This window comes from Spodoptera frugiperda, chromosome 15 (genome assembly GCF_023101765.2).
Source record: "Spodoptera frugiperda isolate SF20-4 chromosome 15, AGI-APGP_CSIRO_Sfru_2.0, whole genome shotgun sequence".
Lineage (NCBI taxonomy): Eukaryota > Metazoa > Arthropoda > Insecta > Lepidoptera > Noctuidae > Spodoptera > Spodoptera frugiperda.
The window spans coordinates 12807193-12833160 of NC_064226.1; the positions used below are offsets into that span (position 1 = coordinate 12807193).

The 25968-nt window shown below is 44.8% G+C and overlaps 1 protein-coding gene across 4 annotated transcripts in view; it reads left to right on the plus strand.

Annotated features, from left to right (window-relative positions):
* LOC118270109 (kinesin-like protein KIF21A) overlaps positions 1-25502 on the plus strand; it is a 71001-nt gene extending 45499 nt beyond the window's left edge. Inside the window, exons 17-29 of one of the 4 annotated variants that reach the window (XR_007706001.1) lie at positions 6523-6674; positions 7083-7184; positions 8177-8317; positions 8933-9055; positions 15197-15338; positions 15659-15785; positions 16281-16449; positions 16973-17110; positions 17692-17837; positions 18140-18316; positions 18700-18901; positions 19436-19643; positions 25329-25470. Coding sequence is in view for 3 of the 4 variants with exons in the window: in XM_050698640.1 (XP_050554597.1) it covers positions 6523-6674; positions 7083-7184; positions 8177-8317; positions 8933-9055; positions 15197-15338; positions 15659-15785; positions 16281-16449; positions 16973-17110; positions 17692-17837; positions 18140-18316; positions 18700-18901; positions 19436-19478 (1662 nt within the window). In the remaining variant the exon portion in view is untranslated. Of the gene's footprint in view, positions 1-6522; positions 6675-7082; positions 7185-8176; positions 8318-8932; positions 9056-15196; positions 15339-15658; positions 15786-16280; positions 16450-16972; positions 17111-17691; positions 17838-18139; positions 18317-18699; positions 18902-19435; positions 19756-25328 lie in introns of those variants that run through there. The other 3 variants (XM_050698640.1, XM_050698639.1, XM_050698638.1) reach the window with 3 other exon arrangements.
* Positions 25503-25968: the final 466 nt, after the last annotated feature.

Sequence of the window (25968 nt, forward strand, 5' to 3'; positions counted from 1 at the left end):
CACTAACGACGCCGCCAGGCACCACAAGCTGCTGCACGACACGCGCGCCCGCCTCAACGAGGTACCGCGCTCACTACTCACGTTGTATTATGTTTGCTCTCACTAACGACGCCGCCAGGCACCACAAGCTGCTGCACGACACGCGCGCCCGCCTCAACGAGGTACCGCGCTCACTACTCACGTTGTATTATGTTTGCTCTCACTAACGACGCCGCCAGGCACCACAAGCTGCTGCACGACACGCGCGCCCGCCTCAACGAGGTACCGCGCTCACTACTCACGTTGTATTATGTTTGCTCTCACTAACGACGCCGCCAGGCACCACAAGCTGCTGCACGACACGCGCGCCCGCCTCAACGAGGTACCGCGCTCACTACTCACGTTGTATTATGTTTGCTCTCACTAACGACGCCGCCAGGCACCACAAGCTGCTGCACGACACGCGCGCCCGCCTCAACGAGGTACCGCGCTCACTACTCACGTTGTATTATGTTTGCTCTCACTAACGACGCCGCCAGGCACCACAAGCTGCTGCACGACACGCGCGCCCGCCTCAACGAGGTACCGCGCTCACTACTCACGTTGTATTATGTTTGCTCTCACTAACGACGCCGCCAGGCACCACAAGCTGCTGCACGACACGCGCGCCCGCCTCAACGAGGTACCGCGCTCACTACTCACGTTGTATTATGTTTGCTCTCACTAACGACGCCGCCAGGCACCACAAGCTGCTGCACGACACGCGCGCCCGCCTCAACGAGGTACCGCGCTCACTACTCACGTTGTATTATGTTTGCTCTCACTAACGACGCCGCCAGGCACCACAAGCTGCTGCACGACACGCGCGCCCGCCTCAACGAGGTACCGCGCTCACTACTCACGTTGTATTATGTTTGCTCTCACTAACGACGCCGCCAGGCACCACAAGCTGCTGCACGACACGCGCGCCCGCCTCAACGAGGTACCGCGCTCACTACTCACGTTGTATTATGTTTGCTCTCACTAACGACGCCGCCAGGCACCACAAGCTGCTGCACGACACGCGCGCCCGCCTCAACGAGGTACCGCGCTCACTACTCACGTTGTATTATGTTTGCTCTCACTAACGACGCCGCCAGGCACCACAAGCTGCTGCACGACACGCGCGCCCGCCTCAACGAGGTACCGCGCTCACTACTCACGTTGTATTATGTTTGCTCTCACTAACGACGCCGCCAGGCACCACAAGCTGCTGCACGACACGCGCGCCCGCCTCAACGAGGTACCGCGCTCACTACTCACGTTGTATTATGTTTGCTCTCACTAACGACGCCGCCAGGCACCACAAGCTGCTGCACGACACGCGCGCCCGCCTCAACGAGGTACCGCGCTCACTACTCACGTTGTATTATGTTTGCTCTCACTAACGACGCCGCCAGGCACCACAAGCTGCTGCACGACACGCGCGCCCGCCTCAACGAGGTACCGCGCTCACTACTCACGTTGTATTATGTTTGCTCTCACTAACGACGCCGCCAGGCACCACAAGCTGCTGCACGACACGCGCGCCCGCCTCAACGAGGTACCGCGCTCACTACTCACGTTGTATTATGTTTGCTCTCACTAACGACGCCGCCAGGCACCACAAGCTGCTGCACGACACGCGCGCCCGCCTCAACGAGGTACCGCGCTCACTACTCACGTTGTATTATGTTTGCTCTCACTAACGACGCCGCCAGGCACCACAAGCTGCTGCACGACACGCGCGCCCGCCTCAACGAGGTACCGCGCTCACTACTCACGTTGTATTATGTTTGCTCTCACTAACGACGCCGCCAGGCACCACAAGCTGCTGCACGACACGCGCGCCCGCCTCAACGAGGTACCGCGCTCACTACTCACGTTGTATTATGTTTGCTCTCACTAACGACGCCGCCAGGCACCACAAGCTGCTGCACGACACGCGCGCCCGCCTCAACGAGGTACCGCGCTCACTACTCACGTTGTATTATGTTTGCTCTCACTAACGACGCCGCCAGGCACCACAAGCTGCTGCACGACACGCGCGCCCGCCTCAACGAGGTACCGCGCTCACTACTCACGTTGTATTATGTTTGCTCTCACTAACGACGCCGCCAGGCACCACAAGCTGCTGCACGACACGCGCGCCCGCCTCAACGAGGTACCGCGCTCACTACTCACGTTGTATTATGTTTGCTCTCACTAACGACGCCGCCAGGCACCACAAGCTGCTGCACGACACGCGCGCCCGCCTCAACGAGGTACCGCGCTCACTACTCACGTTGTATTATGTTTGCTCTCACTAACGACGCCGCCAGGCACCACAAGCTGCTGCACGACACGCGCGCCCGCCTCAACGAGGTACCGCGCTCACTACTCACGTTGTATTATGTTTGCTCTCACTAACGACGCCGCCAGGCACCACAAGCTGCTGCACGACACGCGCGCCCGCCTCAACGAGGTACCGCGCTCACTACTCACGTTGTATTATGTTTGCTCTCACTAACGACGCCGCCAGGCACCACAAGCTGCTGCACGACACGCGCGCCCGCCTCAACGAGGTACCGCGCTCACTACTCACGTTGTATTATGTTTGCTCTCACTAACGACGCCGCCAGGCACCACAAGCTGCTGCACGACACGCGCGCCCGCCTCAACGAGGTACCGCGCTCACTACTCACGTTGTATTATGTTTGCTCTCACTAACGACGCCGCCAGGCACCACAAGCTGCTGCACGACACGCGCGCCCGCCTCAACGAGGTACCGCGCTCACTACTCACGTTGTATTATGTTTGCTCTCACTAACGACGCCGCCAGGCACCACAAGCTGCTGCACGACACGCGCGCCCGCCTCAACGAGGTACCGCGCTCACTACTCACGTTGTATTATGTTTGCTCTCACTAACGACGCCGCCAGGCACCACAAGCTGCTGCACGACACGCGCGCCCGCCTCAACGAGGTACCGCGCTCACTACTCACGTTGTATTATGTTTGCTCTCACTAACGACGCCGCCAGGCACCACAAGCTGCTGCACGACACGCGCGCCCGCCTCAACGAGGTACCGCGCTCACTACTCACGTTGTATTATGTTTGCTCTCACTAACGACGCCGCCAGGCACCACAAGCTGCTGCACGACACGCGCGCCCGCCTCAACGAGGTACCGCGCTCACTACTCACGTTGTATTATGTTTGCTCTCACTAACGACGCCGCCAGGCACCACAAGCTGCTGCACGACACGCGCGCCCGCCTCAACGAGGTACCGCGCTCACTACTCACGTTGTATTATGTTTGCTCTCACTAACGACGCCGCCAGGCACCACAAGCTGCTGCACGACACGCGCGCCCGCCTCAACGAGGTACCGCGCTCACTACTCACGTTGTATTATGTTTGCTCTCACTAACGACGCCGCCAGGCACCACAAGCTGCTGCACGACACGCGCGCCCGCCTCAACGAGGTACCGCGCTCACTACTCACGTTGTATTATGTTTGCTCTCACTAACGACGCCGCCAGGCACCACAAGCTGCTGCACGACACGCGCGCCCGCCTCAACGAGGTACCGCGCTCACTACTCACGTTGTATTATGTTTGCTCTCACTAACGACGCCGCCAGGCACCACAAGCTGCTGCACGACACGCGCGCCCGCCTCAACGAGGTACCGCGCTCACTACTCACGTTGTATTATGTTTGCTCTCACTAACGACGCCGCCAGGCACCACAAGCTGCTGCACGACACGCGCGCCCGCCTCAACGAGGTACCGCGCTCACTACTCACGTTGTATTATGTTTGCTCTCACTAACGACGCCGCCAGGCACCACAAGCTGCTGCACGACACGCGCGCCCGCCTCAACGAGGTACCGCGCTCACTACTCACGTTGTATTATGTTTGCTCTCACTAACGACGCCGCCAGGCACCACAAGCTGCTGCACGACACGCGCGCCCGCCTCAACGAGGTACCGCGCTCACTACTCACGTTGTATTATGTTTGCTCTCACTAACGACGCCGCCAGGCACCACAAGCTGCTGCACGACACGCGCGCCCGCCTCAACGAGGTACCGCGCTCACTACTCACGTTGTATTATGTTTGCTCTCACTAACGACGCCGCCAGGCACCACAAGCTGCTGCACGACACGCGCGCCCGCCTCAACGAGGTACCGCGCTCACTACTCACGTTGTATTATGTTTGCTCTCACTAACGACGCCGCCAGGCACCACAAGCTGCTGCACGACACGCGCGCCCGCCTCAACGAGGTACCGCGCTCACTACTCACGTTGTATTATGTTTGCTCTCACTAACGACGCCGCCAGGCACCACAAGCTGCTGCACGACACGCGCGCCCGCCTCAACGAGGTACCGCGCTCACTACTCACGTTGTATTATGTTTGCTCTCACTAACGACGCCGCCCGGCACCACAAGCTGCTGCACGACACGCGCGCCCGCCTCAACGAGGTACCGCGCTCACTACTCACGTTGTATTATGTTTGCTCTCACTAACGACGCCGCCAGGCACCACAAGCTGCTGCACGACACGCGCGCCCGCCTCAACGAGGTACCGCGCTCACTACTCACGTTGTATTATGTTTGCTCTCACTAACGACGCCGCCAGGCACCACAAGCTGCTGCACGACACGCGCGCCCGCCTCAACGAGGTACCGCGCTCACTACTCACGTTGTATTATGTTTGCTCTCACTAACGACGCCGCCAGGCACCACAAGCTGCTGCACGACACGCGCGCCCGCCTCAACGAGGTACCGCGCTCACTACTCACGTTGTATTATGTTTGCTCTCACTAACGACGCCGCCAGGCACCACAAGCTGCTGCACGACACGCGCGCCCGCCTCAACGAGGTACCGCGCTCACTACTCACGTTGTATTATGTTTGCTCTCACTAACGACGCCGCCAGGCACCACAAGCTGCTGCACGACACGCGCGCCCGCCTCAACGAGGTACCGCGCTCACTACTCACGTTGTATTATGTTTGCTCTCACTAACGACGCCGCCAGGCACCACAAGCTGCTGCACGACACGCGCGCCCGCCTCAACGAGGTACCGCGCTCACTACTCACGTTGTATTATGTTTGCTCTCACTAACGACGCCGCCAGGCACCACAAGCTGCTGCACGACACGCGCGCCCGCCTCAACGAGGTACCGCGCTCACTACTCACGTTGTATTATGTTTGCTCTCACTAACGACGCCGCCAGGCACCACAAGCTGCTGCACGACACGCGCGCCCGCCTCAACGAGGTACCGCGCTCACTACTCACGTTGTATTATGTTTGCTCTCACTAACGACGCCGCCAGGCACCACAAGCTGCTGCACGACACGCGCGCCCGCCTCAACGAGGTACCGCGCTCACTACTCACGTTGTATTATGTTTGCTCTCACTAACGACGCCGCCAGGCACCACAAGCTGCTGCACGACACGCGCGCCCGCCTCAACGAGGTACCGCGCTCACTACTCACGTTGTATTATGTTTGCTCTCACTAACGACGCCGCCAGGCACCACAAGCTGCTGCACGACACGCGCGCCCGCCTCAACGAGGTACCGCGCTCACTACTCACGTTGTATTATGTTTGCTCTCACTAACGACGCCGCCAGGCACCACAAGCTGCTGCACGACACGCGCGCCCGCCTCAACGAGGTACCGCGCTCACTACTCACGTTGTATTATGTTTGCTCTCACTAAAGCGCAATACACACTGAGCCCGCCGGGCCGCCGACTAAGCCCGGCGACATAACCCGGCGGCCTGTATGAAAAGAATCATGTCGGCAACATGCGTCTGCGCGTGTTACCCGCCGACATGTTGGCGGCTTGGTTACGCCTGGGCTCAGTTGTGACGTCGTCAACCTGTAGTGATGTGCTTGTGATTTTTTACGACATGGAGTGGGGACGACGAAAAATGTCTTACGTTAATTAATCTTTATCGCGAGAAGGAGGTATTGTGGAATCCAAAACACCCAAATCATAAAAGTCGACCAAAGCGCTAATGTACTCTCATCTCACCAAATTTTCCGACTTGTAATAAGTTAAGTCGCCAACTATACCGTCGACAAAAAGTTACCGACATAATCGGCGGCCCGGCGGGCTCAATGTGTATTGTGCTTAACGTTTGCTCACGACTGCCTCGTTGGCCAAGTGGTTGCGCGTGCGACTGCAGAGCAAGGGGTCTCGGGTTTGATTCCCAGGTCGAGCGAAGCATTACTTTAGCTTTTTTTCGGTTTTTCGAAAATTTCTCAGTAGTAGCACGAACAATGGAAATGTGCCAGGTACATGGCGAAACGCTCACCACCTATTACATGGGACTTACAACATAAATATTGAAAAGTGGGTGTGCATTGTGCACCTCTGCTTACCCCTTAGGGGATTAAAGGCGTAACGATATGTTTGTAATTTTGTATGTATGTATGCTCTCACTAACTAGTTTTATGGAGGAGCAAACTATAGGCAAATGTCGAAGAATTTTTTGGCCAAACTGCTTAGTCTAGCCATTGTCTTGTACAGTTGGAAGAACAGTCGGAGCGATCTGCGGCGGCGCTGCGATTGGCTAGCGCGGACCAGAACCTGAACCCGTGGGGAGTGCCGGCGGCGCTGTCTGCCCTGCTGCAGCACGTGTCCTCCGGCACCTCCACACGCTCCGTGTCGCCCGTCGACAGGTACATACACTTTTTAACACTGTCAATAGTTTCATTGTTATCCTTGCTTAAAATTTCAGTATCGAAGTTGGAGACTCGTATGCCATTCAAAAAAAAAATAAGTATCGAAGATTTTTTCAATTTCAATAAGGCCTTTTAGAGAAATGACACTGTAATTTGTAAAAAGTCAAAGTCAAAATGTATTTATTTCAAATAGACCACTTAGAAGGCACTTTTGAACGTCGAAACAAATATAATAATATTACTAACGTCACGCTTACGCTTATTCAAACTAATAATTTTTTAACGTAGTTTATCAAGTCAGTGTCATACGTATATTTTCTATATTTATACTACTTCAAATAGCTATTTGATGCAAGTTATTCAATAGTCTTATACAGCGTGTACAACTATGCCCTTGTATTCCAGCTCGCTGCTAGACGTGCGTCCGACGAACGGAGTCCGTGAGTCCAGTACGGCGCCCGCGTCCCCGCCCGACGACAACACGCCCTCGCCCTTCCAGAGGAACACGTGCGTATTATAGTTTACTAGCTACTTCCGCGCGGTTTCACCCGCTCTGCTTGGCTCCTATTGATCATAGCATGATATTTTATAGCCTATAGCCTTCCTCGATAAATGCAGTATTCAACACAAAAAGAATTATTCAATTCAGACCAGTAGTTCCTGAGATTAGCGCGTTCAAACAAACAAACAAACTCTTCAGCTTTATAATATTAGTATGCATTATTTTAAACCTACTTACAATTAGTTTTACTCGTACTGATATCAAAATCCTCCCTAAGAAGCACTAAGGCTCATGTCATTTGTACCTTTAGCACGAGTTTGCTTTACAGAGAAAACGAAAACGTGTTCGGCGCTCTGATTGGTTGGTTTATTTGAGCCGACCAATCAGAGCGCCGAGCACGCTCTCGTTTCGATTACTTTAAACGTAAAGCAAACTCGTACTAAGGGTACAGGTGATAGGCCTGCTCATTTGCCGCCATGTCCCATTAAAAAACTCAATCAACCTTTTATCCGCGGCTTTGCCCGTTGTAAAATTAAATACTTTCACATTTATAATATATATTTTATTTATTTAAAAAGCTTTATGCATAAATACGTCGGTGGATATAATGCCGTTGACATTTTCTGCCTGTCTGGCACTTGGCTGGTGCAGAGAACATAACAGGCGAGTGCATGGAGCATGATAGATCACTACTTGAGTGATCTATTTAAATGGTAAATAATACATAATATAATATCAGTAAGTAGGCGTACTTACTTTTTTGCGGTATCCCTTATCACATAGGTTTATTAGTTTACGACGTTCAAATAATGTACACCAACCATTTAACATGTATACATACATACATAACCTCACGCCTGTCTCCCATGGGGGTAGGCAGAGACAATGGAACGCCAATTGCCACGGTTCTTACACACTTCTTTCGCTTCATCAACAGTCATCAGTCTTTTCATGCATGCTCGTCGGCTACTATTTTTGTTTTTTTTTGTACGTGTAGCCAACGTCGCGGCTCAGTCCGTCTCCGCGACCTGGGCGTGATAGGCCGCGACGAGGACCCGATGACCCAGTCCATGGTGGAGCCCGCCTCGCCGCGGCCCATACCGCTCAGTCGCGTGCCTAGCGCGCCTGGCAGTCTCAGGTAAGTTATTGTGAACCTTTACACTGTGTTATAAAGTTCAGTTTTGAGTAATGTTCAGTTGGTTTCGAAATGGTTTAGTCTCAGGTAAGTTATTGTGAACCTTTACACTGTGTTATAAAGTTCAGTTTTGAGTACGTAATGTTCAGTTGGTTTCGAAATGGTTGTAGCGTTTAAATGACCGCTTTAACCTTAAATTTTTGTTAGTCTATCTCAGGTAACTTATTGTGAACCTTTACCACTGTGTTATAAAATTCAGTTTTGAGTACTGTTCAGTTGGTTTCGAAATGGTTGTAGCGTTTAAATGACCGCTTTAAACTTGACGTTTCTGTTAGACTGTAGAGGAATAATTTGATATATTCCTATGTGTGTATAGTCCACCCGTGCCGTGGACTGATAATGAATAATAATTATTATATTAAATTTTTACAAGCTATTATTAGAACTTAAACTAAAAAAAATTTTACAAGCTATTATTAGAACTTAAACAAAAAAAAAATTTTTACAAGTTAGTATTTAATTTAGATTTAGTTTCAAATAATGTTAATACCTACAATTCTGTATTTTACATAATTTTACACTAGAATGTACTTAAAATGCCATGAATATCGTCCACAGAGGTCTCCAGCCCCTGAACAGTAGTGGCGGAGTGCTGGCGTCCCCCGTGGCAGTGCGGCGCCCCCCCGCTCCCCCCGAGTCCCCGCGGCCCCCCCGCCGACACCTCACCAAGCCGGCCTCTTTGTACGTATACAACACCCCACTCTACATACCCTAGGGGGATTTAGAGGGATTTGAGGGGATTGATGGATACGCCGGAAGTGATCACGTTCAATCCAAATTAAACCGTATTTCTTTATTATTTTACAGTTTAAACTTCCTTGTGAACTTGTTAAATGAAATTAGATTGTATTTTTTATTATTTAACGGCAGCTTTTAACTTCATTATTGCTGAAAACTAACCCAGTCTTCAATTAATTTAGTTTACGTAAACACTTTCGACTTATCTTATGTGAAATATTACAAATATCTGAATGTTCTATTATATTATTTTCAAAATATCTATCTGTTCCTTAAAAAGTAGTTATTTTAGTACATTTGTACGTTGGGGAATTGGTGTTATATTTCACACTTATCAATTAAAATTGAATCTTAAGTAGTTAGAAATATGTCTGTCTCTTTCACTCCTGTATTAGCGGTATCTCTGTCCCTTTCTGCATGGTACACTGCTTGGGTAAATGTGCTATATGGTGTGAGGTAGTTGCAGTAGATGTATTTAGTTATGGGATTATGTGTTTTATGTCTATGATAAATAAGGTATGACAAAACAAACGCATTTTCGTGTAAAGCTCTAATATTGTTACATAGTAATTAAAATAATTGGAATGCACGGTTTACACGTAACTGCTCGAGGTTGCTCGACTAGTTTCAAGCTACGACCGTGATTCATAATTATATATCGACCGGCAAACGTAATTGCGAGTGTATTGACTTTCTATGGAACGTAAAATTTTTATTAAAGTACAATAATTCTTTTGCGTTTGTTCTGTTACACCTTCTAAGTATAGAATATACAAATTTACTTAAAGAAACGACTGGTTTTATCAAATTTTCGCCCAAAATGGCCTCTGTTGCCAAAAATGTAGTTTTAATTCATGATCAGAAGCACTGAATATGTCTATTAGGATTACAATAACATAACAGCTTCAAAGTAAGTGTACTAGAGGTACACTACTGCCTAACCACGTATGGAAAGGCGCTGTTATGTTATGATAGAGACAAAGTTATGATTCCCTAACAGCGCTTCATTTTAAGAGCTGATTAGTGATTTGTGTGGTATTCAAAGGGATAACTACGAGTTTCTTTTACGTTTATCAAGATCGAAACGAGACCGCATTCGGCGTTCAGATTGGTTGATTCATTGGAGCTGGCCAATCAGAACGTCGAACGCGGTCTCGTGTTGATCCTGATAACCGTAAATCAAACTCATATAAAGCCCTCAGTTATTTTGAACTATTGATTTTTATTTTAAGGCGAAAATTATAAGACTTAAACCAAATTCGTTGTTCTTTAAGTAAATTAATAATAATAAGAAACCTAATTATACGTGCGAAGTTATTTACGGTCACTACAGCGCATTTTTAAAACGCCTGAAGAGTATTGAGCTTTAAGAACAAAAATTGTATTATAAACAATTGTTTACATGATTTTGCTTACCATTCTATTTCTTTTTCTTCTCTTTCTCTGCTGGAAACTCCTGAAATTATGATCATATTTAATCAAGCCTCTTATTTCTTATACAGAGGGCTTAGTTTGTTTTATGTTTACCGAAATCGAAATGACACCGCATTTGGCGCTTTGATTGGCCGACTCCGATAAATCGACCAATCAGAGCACCGAACGCGCTCTCGTTAAACGTAAAACATAACGCACTAAGCCCTCAGCAATGCTACGGAAATCGTGTTAAGTATAACACATACTTTTCCTCAGTTACCTTACAAGTCTTTAAGATAAAATTAATTCCTAATTTTATTCAACCACCGATTTTCCTATTTGTCTTACGAGGCAGGAATGGCATCAGAGACCAGTTGATTGGCAGTAACATTTGCGACTCGACCAACGAGGTAGTAGGACCATGTAAACAATATTATAATATATTTATTACGTACCGTAAGTAAGTTTGCACGACACTAAGGCCCCATTCACACGACGTATTTTAACGCGCGTTAAGAAGCGATAGTATAAAAATATCTACTAGTATATTTTCATACACCGAGTATTATTGAAACGCGATTTATTGAGCAGTGTTGCATTTTCAACGCTGGGTCTTGGGTGTTAAAGACTAAATTGCATTGTGTACTTGACAACGCTTTAAAGCGACGTTAAAAAGCTGTCGTGGGAATGTGCCTTATGGTTGGGTGTCGCGGTATTTGTTGCAACCCTTGCAACTTGCAGCTTGCTGACCGAGCTGCGGATAGTGGAGGACTGAGGCCGGCCCGGGCCTCCCCCGCCCGTCTCTAACACACTACGACGCTCAGCATGCGCACTCCTTATCTATTGCTTCATCTATACCATATACTATCTCTATATAACATATAAAGCGTAACAGTATTCGTGTTATACTATAGGTAGTGGTTCAAGTTGCGACATTGAACGAATTTAGCTTATTAAAAAAAGGTTTGGCTTAATTCTGTGTATTTAATAGAGTTCTGTCTCTCTAGCTTATTGCTTATAACCCATTGTGTTGCTGAAAATAAATCAGCACTATCTTATAAAATGTACGGACCACAGAGGGCTCCGAGAAACGAGACCGCGTTCGGCGCCCTGAATGGGTTCTTTCGAGCAGACCAAATAGAATTAGCTACAATATTATGCTATAGGTTTTCTGGACTGGCTATGGAAACACGCTGCGTTATGGAAAGTGCAAGTTTCCTTATACTAAATTTACAAAAAATCTAAATACAAAAGTCGTTCAATGTTATGACTGAACCAGTATCTGCTTAGTCTAACGTTTATTCTGTTACACTTCATAAGCTAATCTAATCTTAGTTTAATACAAGCAAATGTATTTAAAACAATATTTATTCATAGTATAGTATCAGATGTATGACTTAAGACGGGGGAAAATTAAGGACAACATTTTACGGGCCCGTCCGCACTTTACGTACACATTGTACGGTCACGTGTATACACTAAAGTTTATCACGTACATTTATAAATGTTAGGCAAAATACTAATTGATTAACTCAAAGTATTCTATGTAAATTGTCACTAATACGGGTATCGGACCAAATAAATCACGTGATACCGCATAACTATCACATTAGGCAGCTGAAATTTGAACTCAACTGTGATGATCACATGATCTAATTTTGTATAACTATCGATCAACGAATTCTTCTATCTTTTTAGTTTTTAAGGGAACTTTTGCATTTAAAAAGTGCATAAAAATGTAAATTAATAATACTAATCCAAAGGAATTGTTAGCTTGTTGCATTTTACTGTAATATATTGAAGTAGTATGTAAGAATATCGTCACAAGTGTAACTTAAGCTTTAACTCAAGACAACACAGATTATACAATGCACAGAGGCTAAACTTCACACACGTACACATAAAATTAGAGCTAAGTATAATCCACGAACGGTGACCACGTTTTGATGTGTTTGGGGTAAGTTTGCGCATTGTGGTCTTATTATTCAATGGTTATTTATTTCGTATTTGAAAGAAAGTTAACGTAAGTACAAGAAAAAGAAAACAATGTGCGAACTCACCCATACCAGGAAAAATCTGACCATTATTATAGAGATTAAAGATTATAGAGTGAGCGAAGTCTCTGTGCAGTTTGTAATCAGTGGTTATTGTATGTATATTATGTAGGCACAATAAATAGTTGCAATACAGCTTGTGTTTTGTTTGCTACCGGCATGCCGCACCCCCGCTATATACTGCATGGTATAGCATAGACTGTATATTACTGTATAATCCTACTTAATATTATAAATGGGAAAGTCTGTATATTTGTTTGGTTGTTATTCCTTCAAGTCATAACGCCTGATCGTCATAAAATTTGGAAAAGGGGTTGGACTGTGGTCTGGAATAACATATAGGGTTCTTTTATCCCACGGAAACGTGAGCTCAACCGCTGGCAGACGCTAGTAGTATATAAATATTATGAACAAACCAGCAGGTTCATGTTCCTAATTACTTCGTTTTTAATGGATTAAATACTTTATTTCTTTGTAATAAAGTTTAAAATCCATTTAATAAAGTCTCAAGTATGTGAATCTGCTGGTGTTTGTAGCATAAATAATTACTGTTTAAAATGATTTTAGGAATTGCTCGTTTAATATGTTTTGGATGAAATTGTCTGATTAAATACTGTATTTGGGCATCATGCTTTATTTCTTACATTTCTATGAAAATTGTTGTAGAATTTACAACTTGTGAAAGAAATTCCGAATAGTGATAGGAGTTTTATAGAACTCTATTACAGACTACCAGATCACATCAAGCTCCCCAATTTATTAATTTATTTAACAGATATTCAACCTTAAAAGTTTCATAACAAAAGTGACAATCTATTGATGAATTTCGACCGTTTAAGGAAGCTTGATGTAATCATCTAGACATCTTAGACGAATTTATCAAAATTATTTTTGTATTAAATACTAAAACGTAGAAAATTTCTCCTTTTTGGAAACTGACTTGTAGTAAACCACTTGAAATGGGGGACCAAAAAAAGCACTGCTTAGTCACACTATAGCCAATAGATAAAAGCTCATACAGTATGGAGATCACTCATATGACTTAAATGAAACTACATCGAAAACCAAAAATTTCATGTTTGAAATTTTCAAATAAAATAATAATTCAAGTAGTAAATTCTGCGCGAACAGCTCTCTGTACCTTGACTACAGAAGAGCTATAATGTTGTAGATTGTCTAGGAATGTTACGGTCATGCGGCATGCCGTATTTGTAAAGAGTATTCAAATTAGCTTTAAGAGGAAAATGTACTTTTTAGCTTAACTACTGGGCCTATTTCGCTCACTTTTCGTATATTGTCAGCCAAGATGATAACAAATATGTGGTTTACATTAAGTCATATGTGTTTTCTCCATACGGTATATATGGTGTTCTAAATTTTAAATGCAAAATAATTGCAATATCTAAGTAGGAATGCAAGTTAAGTTGTAGCTGAATGTTTTAAATCAAGAATAGAATTCCAACCAGTAGACGCTGTAAGTATATTTTTTTGTGTTGTTAGTTTGTTCGTCATTTTGTTACATTTTTCCATGGCATGGCTAATTGTGCCCCGTTGGCCTCATTCGTTTTGTTGCTATATTCAATGTTGTCATGTCCTAAACTCCCGGCTTATGATATTACTTAATGTATCATCCATTTTTTAAATTCATTTTAATATACATTACTTACTTGTATAAAAGGTTAAACTAATTACTTATATTTATAAGTAATGCCCTCGGATGTACTTAAGCCGTCTATGACGTCGTTAATAAAATTAATAATTAATAATAGGAAAATAAATTTTAAAAATTACATCCCAATTCTAATTCAAATAATCTATTAGCAGTCGATTAACTCAAAACGAATCACAGAAATAATACTGAAACAACATCACCCCATAGACATAACATATAACTGCTTCGTATTGACGTGTAAAAGTGTTATTTTATAACCTATTTACAGAAATAAATGTCATTTATCATTCACAGTGTACTATTTTCCTGAAAAAACCTTGTAAAGTGTAAACCTTGTAACAATAATAAATTAATGAATTAATATAATAATGTATGACTTTCGTTCTACGTATAAAAGCTACTCCATATCCTAAAACATATGCACGATTTTTAAAATTACTTTAAACCAATAAGCACATCACTATTGGGATGTAACTAACATCACTGTAATAATGTAATTTCATCGTACTATAGATGCCAGCATATCAAGCGACAAGCTATTTACATAATATGTTAAATTGTGTAACAAACATTAAAATTGTAATAAGTAAAAACTTTCCTTCCAAGCTTCAAATCTGGGGGCCTACTCCGGTTCTCGAATCCGAAGTTTCGTTTAATCTTTAGTCGTAGGTTTTATTGATTTACTAATAGAATTACTTGAAATAACGTTTTATTTTTAATTTCATATCAAAACCTATTTATTTATCTTCGTTTAATTCGTTCATTTTAATTTACGAAAGTTCGCAATAAATAGAATTGTAGTATGCAAGCTGCGAAGTTTTGTTTTTCGTTGAATTAGAGTAGGGCCCCTTGTATCATGTGCTGGCTTCTATACCTTAAAATATTCATGTAACATGTAACCTACCTCATGTCATCTTCACCTCCTAACTGGCTATGGTACCTCAGAGAGCCGAGCGCGACGGTCGGCACTCCCCCAGCGTCGCCGGGCGCCGCGAGGAGGGCCCGAGATGATGACGTTTTCCTCCGTCTCACGGGCGCCGGCAACGATAACACTCCTCAAGGCGTCGTCAAGGAAATTGCTTTGAAGGTTAGTAGTTGCAATATTTAATTTTATTAATTAAATCTGTCGTTATTTTGCAAACAGGAACTCTTAGCCGTCTGGTGGCGACAAAAATCCATAGTCTTCATTACCTAAAATAAAATACTTTGTGTCTTGTAAAAGAAGTAACTTTTAGTCACAATTTTACTCGCAAAATAATACACTTTCAATGTTTATCTCTATACTGTAATCAATCCATCACATGTTATATGTGGAAGTGTAACAGATCAAACAAGGTTACTCATTTTTCCTATAAAAACTAAATATGTACATAGTTATAAAACATAGAAACATTTGCTCGTGTCCAGCGTACGAGCGGCAGTGGCGGCGCGGGCACGGGCGCGTGGCTGCAGTGCACGCACGTGGCCGAGGGACACGCCGGCGCCGCGCTCGCACTCGCCGCCACGCCCGACCTGCTCTACAGTGGGGGCGTCGGTGAGGACAATTAAATACTATATCACTATTAGCTTCTGCCCGCGACTTCGTCCGCGGAAAATTTAAAAAAATTGGGTTGTACTACCCCTAACATTTAGGGGGATGAAAATTAGATGTTGACCGATTCTCATAGACACCGGATAAGCACAAAAAATTTCATCAAAATCAGTCAAGCCGTTTCGGAGGAGTATGGTAACGAAAACTGTGACACGAGAATTACATATATTAGATTAATAAGCATCTATGCGTTTTTATTTATGACTGCACGGTTGGTAACATGGCTGCCGGCTGCCGCGCAACGTGTAGAGGGTTCGATTCCCGCACGGAGCAACTTTTTTGTGATCCACAAATGATTGTTTCGGGTCTGCGTGTGGTGTGTATGTGAACTTGTATGTTTATAAACGCTGGTTGCGTTAAAATCTGATATTTTTTAAGATAAAACTGCCTTCTTTGGGGTTATAAATAACTTTACACATATACCTTTTTGGTGTTCAGATCGTACAGTCCGCGGCTGGGACTTCGTGGCGGGCGCGGAGTCGTGGCGCGGCTGGTGCGGCGGCGGCGTGGGCGCGCTGGCGGCGGCCGAGCGCCTCGTGCTGGCCGCCGCCGGCGCCGCCGTGCGGCTCTTCGACACGCGCTCCCGTACCCCGGTCACCACGCTCTGGTAACTCGAATAATTTACAAACATACGTAATTTACTAAAACTCAGCCCCATTCCATGCGACACGTGTCCATGTCAGAAGCGTATCGTATTGTAATTTATTTATTTAGTACAAAAAGTATGTATAATTTTACAGCTTACCTAAGCCAAAACATTATACAGTTAAGTGATATAAAAAGTATAATAATTTTAATTACTTAAAACCAGCTGACATACATCCTTCCATCTCGCTGCAAACAAGTCACACGTGATAAGCGATAAGTAATATTACGTTGAATAGAATACAACCCACCAATATAGTTTTGATCATATCAAAGAGTATCACATTATTAACTGTCTCATACTGGAATCTTCCGTTCTATTTCTTAACCTGAAAATGTAAGTTTTAAAAATGTCTTGATTATACCTCCATTATATCAAACGTTAGAGCTTGTTTGGTATAATAGAGTTCATAAAAATTGTTTGCCAAAAATATTGTTTAGTTTACTACCTACTTGTTATAACACCACGTCGATGCCCCCCTCAGGTCGTCAGGAGTGACAGGTCCGTGCCCGGCCAACCGCGGCGTGGGCGGCGAGGTGGCCGTCACTGCGCTCGCGCTCGCACAGAACCATCGCCTCTACACCGCCGTCGGGGACAAACTCCGCCTGTGGGACCTCAGGATGTAAGTATTCATATTCAATCAAATTCTCGATAAACTTAAACATGTACCTAGCGACTTTGTCCCCCCTCCCCCTTCCTCTTATTTTGTGGTAGTATCTATACTATACTATATCTTCTTCTATACTATATATGTAATATATAATATTATAAAGCTGAAGAGTTTGTTTGTTTGTTTGTTTGAACGCGCTAATCTCCGGAACTACTGGTCCAATTTGAATAATTCTTTTTGTGTTGGATAGTCCATTTATCGAGGAAGGCTATAGGCTATAAAACATCACGCTACGATCAATAGGAACCGAGCAGTGCGGGTGAAACCGCGCGGAAGTAGCTAGTTATATTTATATTATAAAGCTGAAGAGTTTGTTTGTTTGTTTGAACGCGCTAATCTCTGGAACTGCTGGTCCGATTTGAATAATTATTTTTGTGTTGGATAGCGCATTTATCGAGGAAGGCTATATATAGGCTATAAAACATCACGCTATGACCGATAGCAGCCAAGCAGAGCGGGTGAAACCGCGCGGAAGTAGCTAGTGTATTATAAAGTGGTTTACTTACTTTATTTATTATTTCATGTGGGCGCAGGATGGAGTGTGTGTCGAAGCTGTGGACGGGGCACGCGGCGGCCGTGATGTGCCTGGCCGTGGGCCGCGCCCCGCACGGGGACCTCGTCGCCACCGGCTCCAAGGACCACTACGTGCGCACGCTCGACATGCTGCCGCAGGACACTGGTACGTGTTGCATACGAAGTAAGGCACAGAATTGCATGTATTGTTCGAGTCTGAAAGAAAAAATAGATTTTATTTGCCATTTGGTCGTGCAGCTTTTTAACAATTATTTACTTAAGTAAATTGCCCAAAAAGGGCGAGTACAGCTTAAGCTAGAATACGAAGCGTGCTATTCGAAAAAAAAACTCAAGTCTGTAATAATACATATTATGTACGTTAAACTTAGTTTAAAGTTAAGCACTAGAATGCTAACAGCCGACATAGATTCATTGTACTTATATAAATAAATACCATTTGTTCTCTAGGTAACTACGAGGCAAGCAACCGTTGGCTACTAGAGCCGCCGCACTACGACGGCGTACAAGCGCTGGCACTGAGCCAGGAGGACGGCGCCCTGTACAGCGCGTCCCGAGACACCAGCCTCAAGCGGTGGAGCCTCGCTGACCATACACTCACGCATGGAGTTATGAATGCACATAAAGGTAGGCAATGTCATATCTACAAAGTACTAGCAAATCCGGCGAACTCCGTTTCGCCACCAATGATTTTCCCCGTTTTCTCTTGAAAATTAACCACGCGGATTCCGAGACCTTTCCAACGAATGCAAAACCGTGGAAATCGGTTCGTGCGTTCTGGAGTTATAGCGTCAGGAAGTAAAACCCGACTTATGTACTTTTATATTATAGATTAATTAAATTGAAAAGATTTTTATGATGGTGGAAATGGGAAACTGAAAAATGTTTATCTTCGGGCGCTAAGAGATGGCATTGCTAACAAAAAAAAAACATAATAATATTTTTTTGTTTAGTGACGGTCTTCTTATGAATGTGCGAAATGGTAGTCTCCATTAAGATGTACGTTACAGGTTGGGTGACGGGCGTGTGCGTGCTGGGCGCGGGGGGCGCGGGCGGTGGGGGGCTGGTGGCGAGCTGCGGGCGCGACGGCGCGCTGCGCGTGTGGTCGGGCGCGCTCCGTCCCGCCGCCCCCCCCGCCGCGCTGCCCGACCTGCCGCACGCACTGCGCGCGCATCCGAGCCAACATACACTCGCGCTCTACACCGCCGGCAAGTCAGTACTGCTTATATCTGTCTTGCTTTATTCTCATTTTATCTACAAAACGTACAAGTGTCATATAATGTTAAGTTAAACTGAGCAATCAACTTATTCTTCTCAAACCCTATAATATTTAAAATCAGTTTTATAAACATGAATTTTATGTTGATATGCTACTTGCTATTATTTAGATTATCTCTATGAAAATGTGTGTCCCATATAACACAATTATTTAATTTTGTTTGTATAAAAACTTCAATAGGGTTTTGTCATTGAAAACGTAAGGCTGTTTACAAATGACACCGCTGCCGCTACCATCGATGTAAGGCACTATACAAATCCTATTGGAACTAGTGCACGCGCTGCAGTGCCTCTGCCGCTGCGGCGTAATATGTAAACAGTCTAACAAATATAATAATTTATGTTTAAATTAACTTTTTGTTTCAATGTACCAGGATATTATATTTAGTTAATCGTGTCTCCAATAACTATGCCGGAGTAGAGTAATGTACTAAGTAAATATGTGAGTAACATGTGAGTGTGTTGCAGCGGCGGCGAAGTGCGCGCCTGGCGGGTCACCCTCGAGCAGTGACACTCACAGGTGCTTACACTGTCACTCTACTTACACTCACACACTACACACTACTGGCGGGTCACCCTCGAGCAGTGACACTCACAGGTGCTTACACTGTCACTCTACTTACACTCACACACTACACACTACTGGCGGGTCACCCTCGAGCAGTGACACTCACAGGTGCTTACACTGTCACTCTACTTACACTCACACACTACACACTACTGGCGGGTCACCCTCGAGCAGTGACACTCACAGGTGCTTACACTGTCACTCTACTTACACTCACACACTACACTACTGGCGGGTCACCCTTGGCGGGGCACCCTCGAGCAGTGACACTCACAGGTGCTTACACTGTCACTCTACTTACACTCACACACTACACACTACTGGCGGGTCACCCTCGAGCAGTGACACTCACAGGTGCTTACACTGTCACTCTACTTACACTCACACACTACACACTACTGGCGGGTCACCCTCGAGCAGTGACACTCACAGGTGCTTACACTGTCACTCTACTTACACTCACACACTACACACTACTGGCGGGTCACCCTCGAGCAGTGACACTCACAGGTGCTTACACTGTCACTCTACTTACACTCACACACTACACACTACTGGCGGGTCACCCTCGAGCAGTGACACTCACAGGTGCTTACACTGTCACTCTACTTACACTCACACACTACACACTACTGGCGGGTCACCCTCGAGCAGTGACACTCACAGGTGCTTACACTGTCACTCTACTTACACTCACACACTACACACTACTGGCGGGTCACCCTCGAGCAGTGACACTCACAGGTGCTTACACTGTCACTCTACTTACACTCACACACTACACACTACTGGCGGGTCACCCTCGAGCAGTGACACTCACAGGTGCTTACACTGTCACTCTACTTACACTCACACACTACACACTACTGGCGGGTCACCCTCGAGCAGTGACACTCACAGGTGCTTACACTGTCACTCTACTTACACTCACACACTACACACTACTGGCGGGTCACCCTCGAGCAGTGACACTCACAGGTGCTTACACTGTCACTCTACTTACACTCACACACTACACACTACTGGCGGGTCACCCTCGAGCAGTGACACTCACAGGTGCTTACACTGTCACTCTACTTACACTCACACACTACACACTACTGGCGGGTCACCCTCGAGCAGTGACACTCACAGGTGCTTACACTGTCACTCTACTTACACTCACACACTACACACTACTGGCGGGTCACCCTCGAGCAGTGACACTCACAGGTGCTTACACTGTCACTCTACTTACACTCACACACTACACACTACTGGCGGGTCACCCTCGAGCAGTGACACTCACAGGTGCTTACACTGTCACTCTACTTACACTCACACACTACACACTACTGGCGGGTCACCCTCGAGCAGTGACACTCACAGGTGCTTACACTGTCACTCTACTTACACTCACACACTACACACTACTGGCGGGTCACCCTCGAGCAGTGACACTCACAGGTGCTTACACTGTCACTCTACTTACACTCACACACTACACACTACTGGCGGGTCACCCTCGAGCAGTGACACTCACAGGTGCTTACACTGTCACTCTACTTACACTCACACACTACACACTACTGGCGGGTCACCCTCGAGCAGTGACACTCACAGGTGCTTACACTGTCACTCTACTTACACTCACACACTACACACTACTGGCGGGTCACCCTCGAGCAGTGACACTCACAGGTGCTTACACTGTCACTCTACTTACACTCACACACTACACACTACTGGCGGGTCACCCTCGAGCAGTGACACTCACAGGTGCTTACACTGTCACTCTACTTACACTCACACACTACACACTACTGGCGGGTCACCCTCGAGCAGTGACACTCACAGGTGCTTACACTGTCACTCTACTTACACTCACACACTACACACTACTGGCGGGTCACCCTCGAGCAGTGACACTCACAGGTGCTTACACTGTCACTCTACTTACACTCACACACTACACACTACTGGCGGGTCACCCTCGAGCAGTGACACTCACAGGTGCTTACACTGTCACTCTACTTACACTCACACACTACACACTACTGGCGGGTCACCCTCGAGCAGTGACACTCACAGGTGCTTACACTGTCACTCTACTTACACTCACACACTACACACTACTGGCGGGTCACCCTCGAGCAGTGACACTCACAGGTGCTTACACTGTCACTCTACTTACACTCACACACTACACACTACTGGCGGGTCACCCTCGAGCAGTGACACTCACAGGTGCTTACACTGTCACTCTACTTACACTCACACACTACACACTACTGGCGGGTCACCCTCGAGCAGTGACACTCACAGGTGCTTACACTGTCACTCTACTTACACTCACACACTACACACTACTGGCGGGTCACCCTCGAGCAGTGACACTCACAGGTGCTTACACTGTCACTCTACTTACACTCACACACTACACACTACTGGCGGGTCACCCTCGAGCAGTGACACTCACAGGTGCTTACACTGTCACTCTACTTACACTCACACACTACACACTACTGGCGGGTCACCCTCGAGCAGTGACACTCACAGGTGCTTACACTGTCACTCTACTTACACTCACACACTACACACTACTGGCGGGTCACCCTCGAGCAGTGACACTCACAGGTGCTTACACTGTCACTCTACTTACACTCACACACTACACACTACTGGCGGGTCACCCTCGAGCAGTGACACTCACAGGTGCTTACACTGTCACTCTACTTACACTCACACACTACACACTACTGGCGGGTCACCCTCGAGCAGTGACACTCACAGGTGCTTACACTGTCACTCTACTTACACTCACACACTACACACTACTGGCGGGTCACCCTCGAGCAGTGACACTCACAGGTGCTTACACTGTCACTCTACTTACACTCACATACAAATATTATATCTTCCCACCTAAATGCACTGTGGTAATCTAATTAGAGTGATATGACCTTCTTTGCCAGTGGCGCAAATTTTGATGCACAAACAGCAATGACAACAACACTCACACGATTTTTTGACAAAATTGCTTGTTTTTGCAATGAATGTTATCCTGTCCTGCACATTTCCACCTCACCTGGAGTGAATAGTAACAATTTATAAGACACACACAAATCACAAAGACCGATAATACACCTTCAATCTGTAGCAATAAGAGCTAGTTTTGAACCACTCACACTTTACACTTTAGTACCTTTATATGGCTTTAAATGTCGCAAAATTTTCACTAACCAAGCAGACATGAGTGCTATATACTTTTATATATTTATTTAGCAGAAACAATTTGCAATTGAATCATCCGTCATTGGTAAAATGTACTAAAATAGTTGTTCATTGGTTCTATTCTTCGACTAATATTCTTAGCCTCAATCATGTAGGTAGTATCGTAGGTAGTATTGATGTCATTCATGTGGCTATGGTTTAATAATATATCTTATTAAATCTAGACGGAGTTTTTACAGACATACTTTTCCTGTTTAATACCTGGATCGGGCAAAAATAATTTATTATGAAAATCCTATTTTTGATTATCACCTGAGCTTTATAGCTTTCAAGTGTATCGATATTTGAATCAATTATCGTTTAGCATACAATTTGATAAAATATTTAATATCGACAGAAGAGTGCTTGCTTATAGAAATTACACGCTACGTGTTGCCTTCATTCTGGAATTTCTTTGTATATCTAATAGAATTTAAATACGCTTGTTTGGATTAAGGCAAATATGTGTTTTATTATATTGCACCGCACAACATGGAATGTATGCAAACACTTGGTGATGAAATGCAGGTAAGGTCACAAAACTCATAAAGAATATGAGACAACTATTAAAGAGGTAGCCTATTGTGATATTTACTCGATCCGGGGATTGAACGGTCAGACAAGATCGCAGGGAAACTTTGAATGCAGGTAGACGTTGGGGGATGCCAATATACAGCAGTAGACATCCTGGCTGATATGATGATGATCATACATAGTAGCAGTGTCAAAAATGTAATCTTTGTCAGGTTTTCTTAATATATCTATTAAGGCCATAACTTACCGGGACGCTAACGACGTCGCCAGCTAGTTCGTATACTTGGCTACGTCTCCAGTCAGTTCTCAAATGAGTTAGCCGTCATACATCTCAATTCGAACTCGCTGACTGCGTCGCCATGGCTTTCCTGTGAATTATGACCGTTACTATCGTACTAAGAGACAATTAATGATTATTTTAACTATTCCTTAGTGATGATTTTGTACCGAAAACAGTTGCTAAGGACTGAGTTAAGTCATCATTATATGTCTCTAAGTACGGCGGTTAAACAGTTAAACTAATAGCAGAATCGAATGAAACATTTATTTACATTTAGGCAGGTTTGTAGAAAAAGGATCAGTGACATTTGTAAAAACCATTCTGTGTGACTACTGACTTGTATGTCGCACTATAGCTTGCGCACGCGCCGCCGCTTCACCCCCTCACTCACAGGCAATATCGCGCTTCGCTCTCAACTCCTGTGAAATATAAAACTAAGATTTTCCATAATATATACCTTTGTAAATGCCTTCGTATATTACGATATATTACGAAATTAAAAGCAGATTTTAAACCAAAATCTCTGGTTTCGACAGAAACTCTATAGAACTAGTTAAACAAATAGATCTCATTCGATCTGGTTCTGATTTTTATTAAGAAGGTTTATATATTTTGGGCGTTAAACAAAATTATATATTCGGTGACTTATAGTGCATCTTGTTAATACATAATAATATATCACAAAATAAAATAATATGAATTGAATATTTTCTATTGAGCATTTATAAAGGTATACAATAACAATTTTCGAACAAAATCTATCTAACCACACTCAGAAACATTTAATGATTACTTACACTTCCTTAGTAACGATTTTGTTCCGAAAACAATTACTAAGGACTGGGTTAAGTAACCATTAAATGACTCTGAGTACGACCGTGGGACGCTACTGATAACAAACATTTTAAGAGGTGCAATAATTTATCTAACATTTTAACGACATAAATGTTAATCAAATTATTGTTCCTGTTTCTTTTCTATTGACTAATGTGTTAAATGTTGAACATGTACGTATTTTGTGCGATAGATTTCATTTACTACCAAATTATGTAGTTGTGCGCAATACTCTAACCCATCCATTGACTAACCCGAAGCTTTAATTGTTGTGTGTAGTATTAGATATTCTTATATCTCTTTTCTTCCTAACCGAACCCTTCGTGTATGAAATTGACTATAATTTAGGTATAGTAACAACTTATTATAAAATAAACTTTAAGGCAATAGGTGAAGGTCTAAATTCAACTGCCTCCACCTGTCCAAACTATTGCACTAACATTTAAATTGTGTTTGAAATTGAATATTAATTCATAATAGTTTTATGTTCCATTGACATAAAGTCGATTTTGCTTCTTAAGACCATTATTAATTTCGGACACAAATAGCCTTCGAAACTTGACCAGCAACATGTGATAATAAATAGAGGTTGCAGGTGTACTTAGGCCTACTGTTCACGTTGCATCATTTAACAAATCTACATATTTGTCAAAAACATAGGCGTATCGTATGGTAGCCAGATTTAAAGTTACCGCTTCTTGTTCGTTCTTTCTTTGAAAGATGCAAGCATTTGTCATTTGTAGGCCGCTTGTATTTTGTGACGAATGCAAGCAATCGTCAAATGACGCAACGTGGACAAGATCGTAAGCTGCAGTGCCTTACTTTCTGGCGTGCTTTGATGCTACCAATGCAAAGTGGAACAAAAAATAATGAATAATAATGTACTTTTCCAGTGACGGCCGCATACGTTGTTGGAGGCTGCGCAAGATTAGGTGACCAATGGCCGCGTGCTCCGGCGCCGCGTCCCCGAGCACGCCCCGCTCCCCCGCCACGCCGCGCATGCGCCGCGCCTGGCGGTGACACGGGACATAAACATAAAAGGTCATTCATTCATCGCCCACTGTTACAACTGCAGCTATATTTTATTATTGTTGTTGCGGAACTTTTAATTATTATGTTGTAGCCAATATCGAAATAAATAGAAGATGTTTTTTAAAAGAAAATAGTGACAAGAAATTAATGAAAATGTCGGTTCGACACGCAGAAAGATTGTAACCTTTATCTCGCTCACAAAATACAAATAAGTACTTTACTTTATAGTTGTCTGTATATGTCCAGCCCTGTCTAATTTCTTCAATAAGGAGATTTCAACGCTAATACAAAACAATAGAGTTGAAAATTGATTGAAGGAGTTTGGCAGTTGTCTGTAACAAGCATGCAGGTGTAAACCATGACATTAATATCAACCTTATTCTCACTAGAGATAACGTATATTTTCCTTTGTCGTGAAAACTCGATTGTTCGTGTATAGACTGTTGTGGTCGTGATAGATTTATGGAAAGTGCGAATATGTAGTGTAAGGGGAGGAATGAA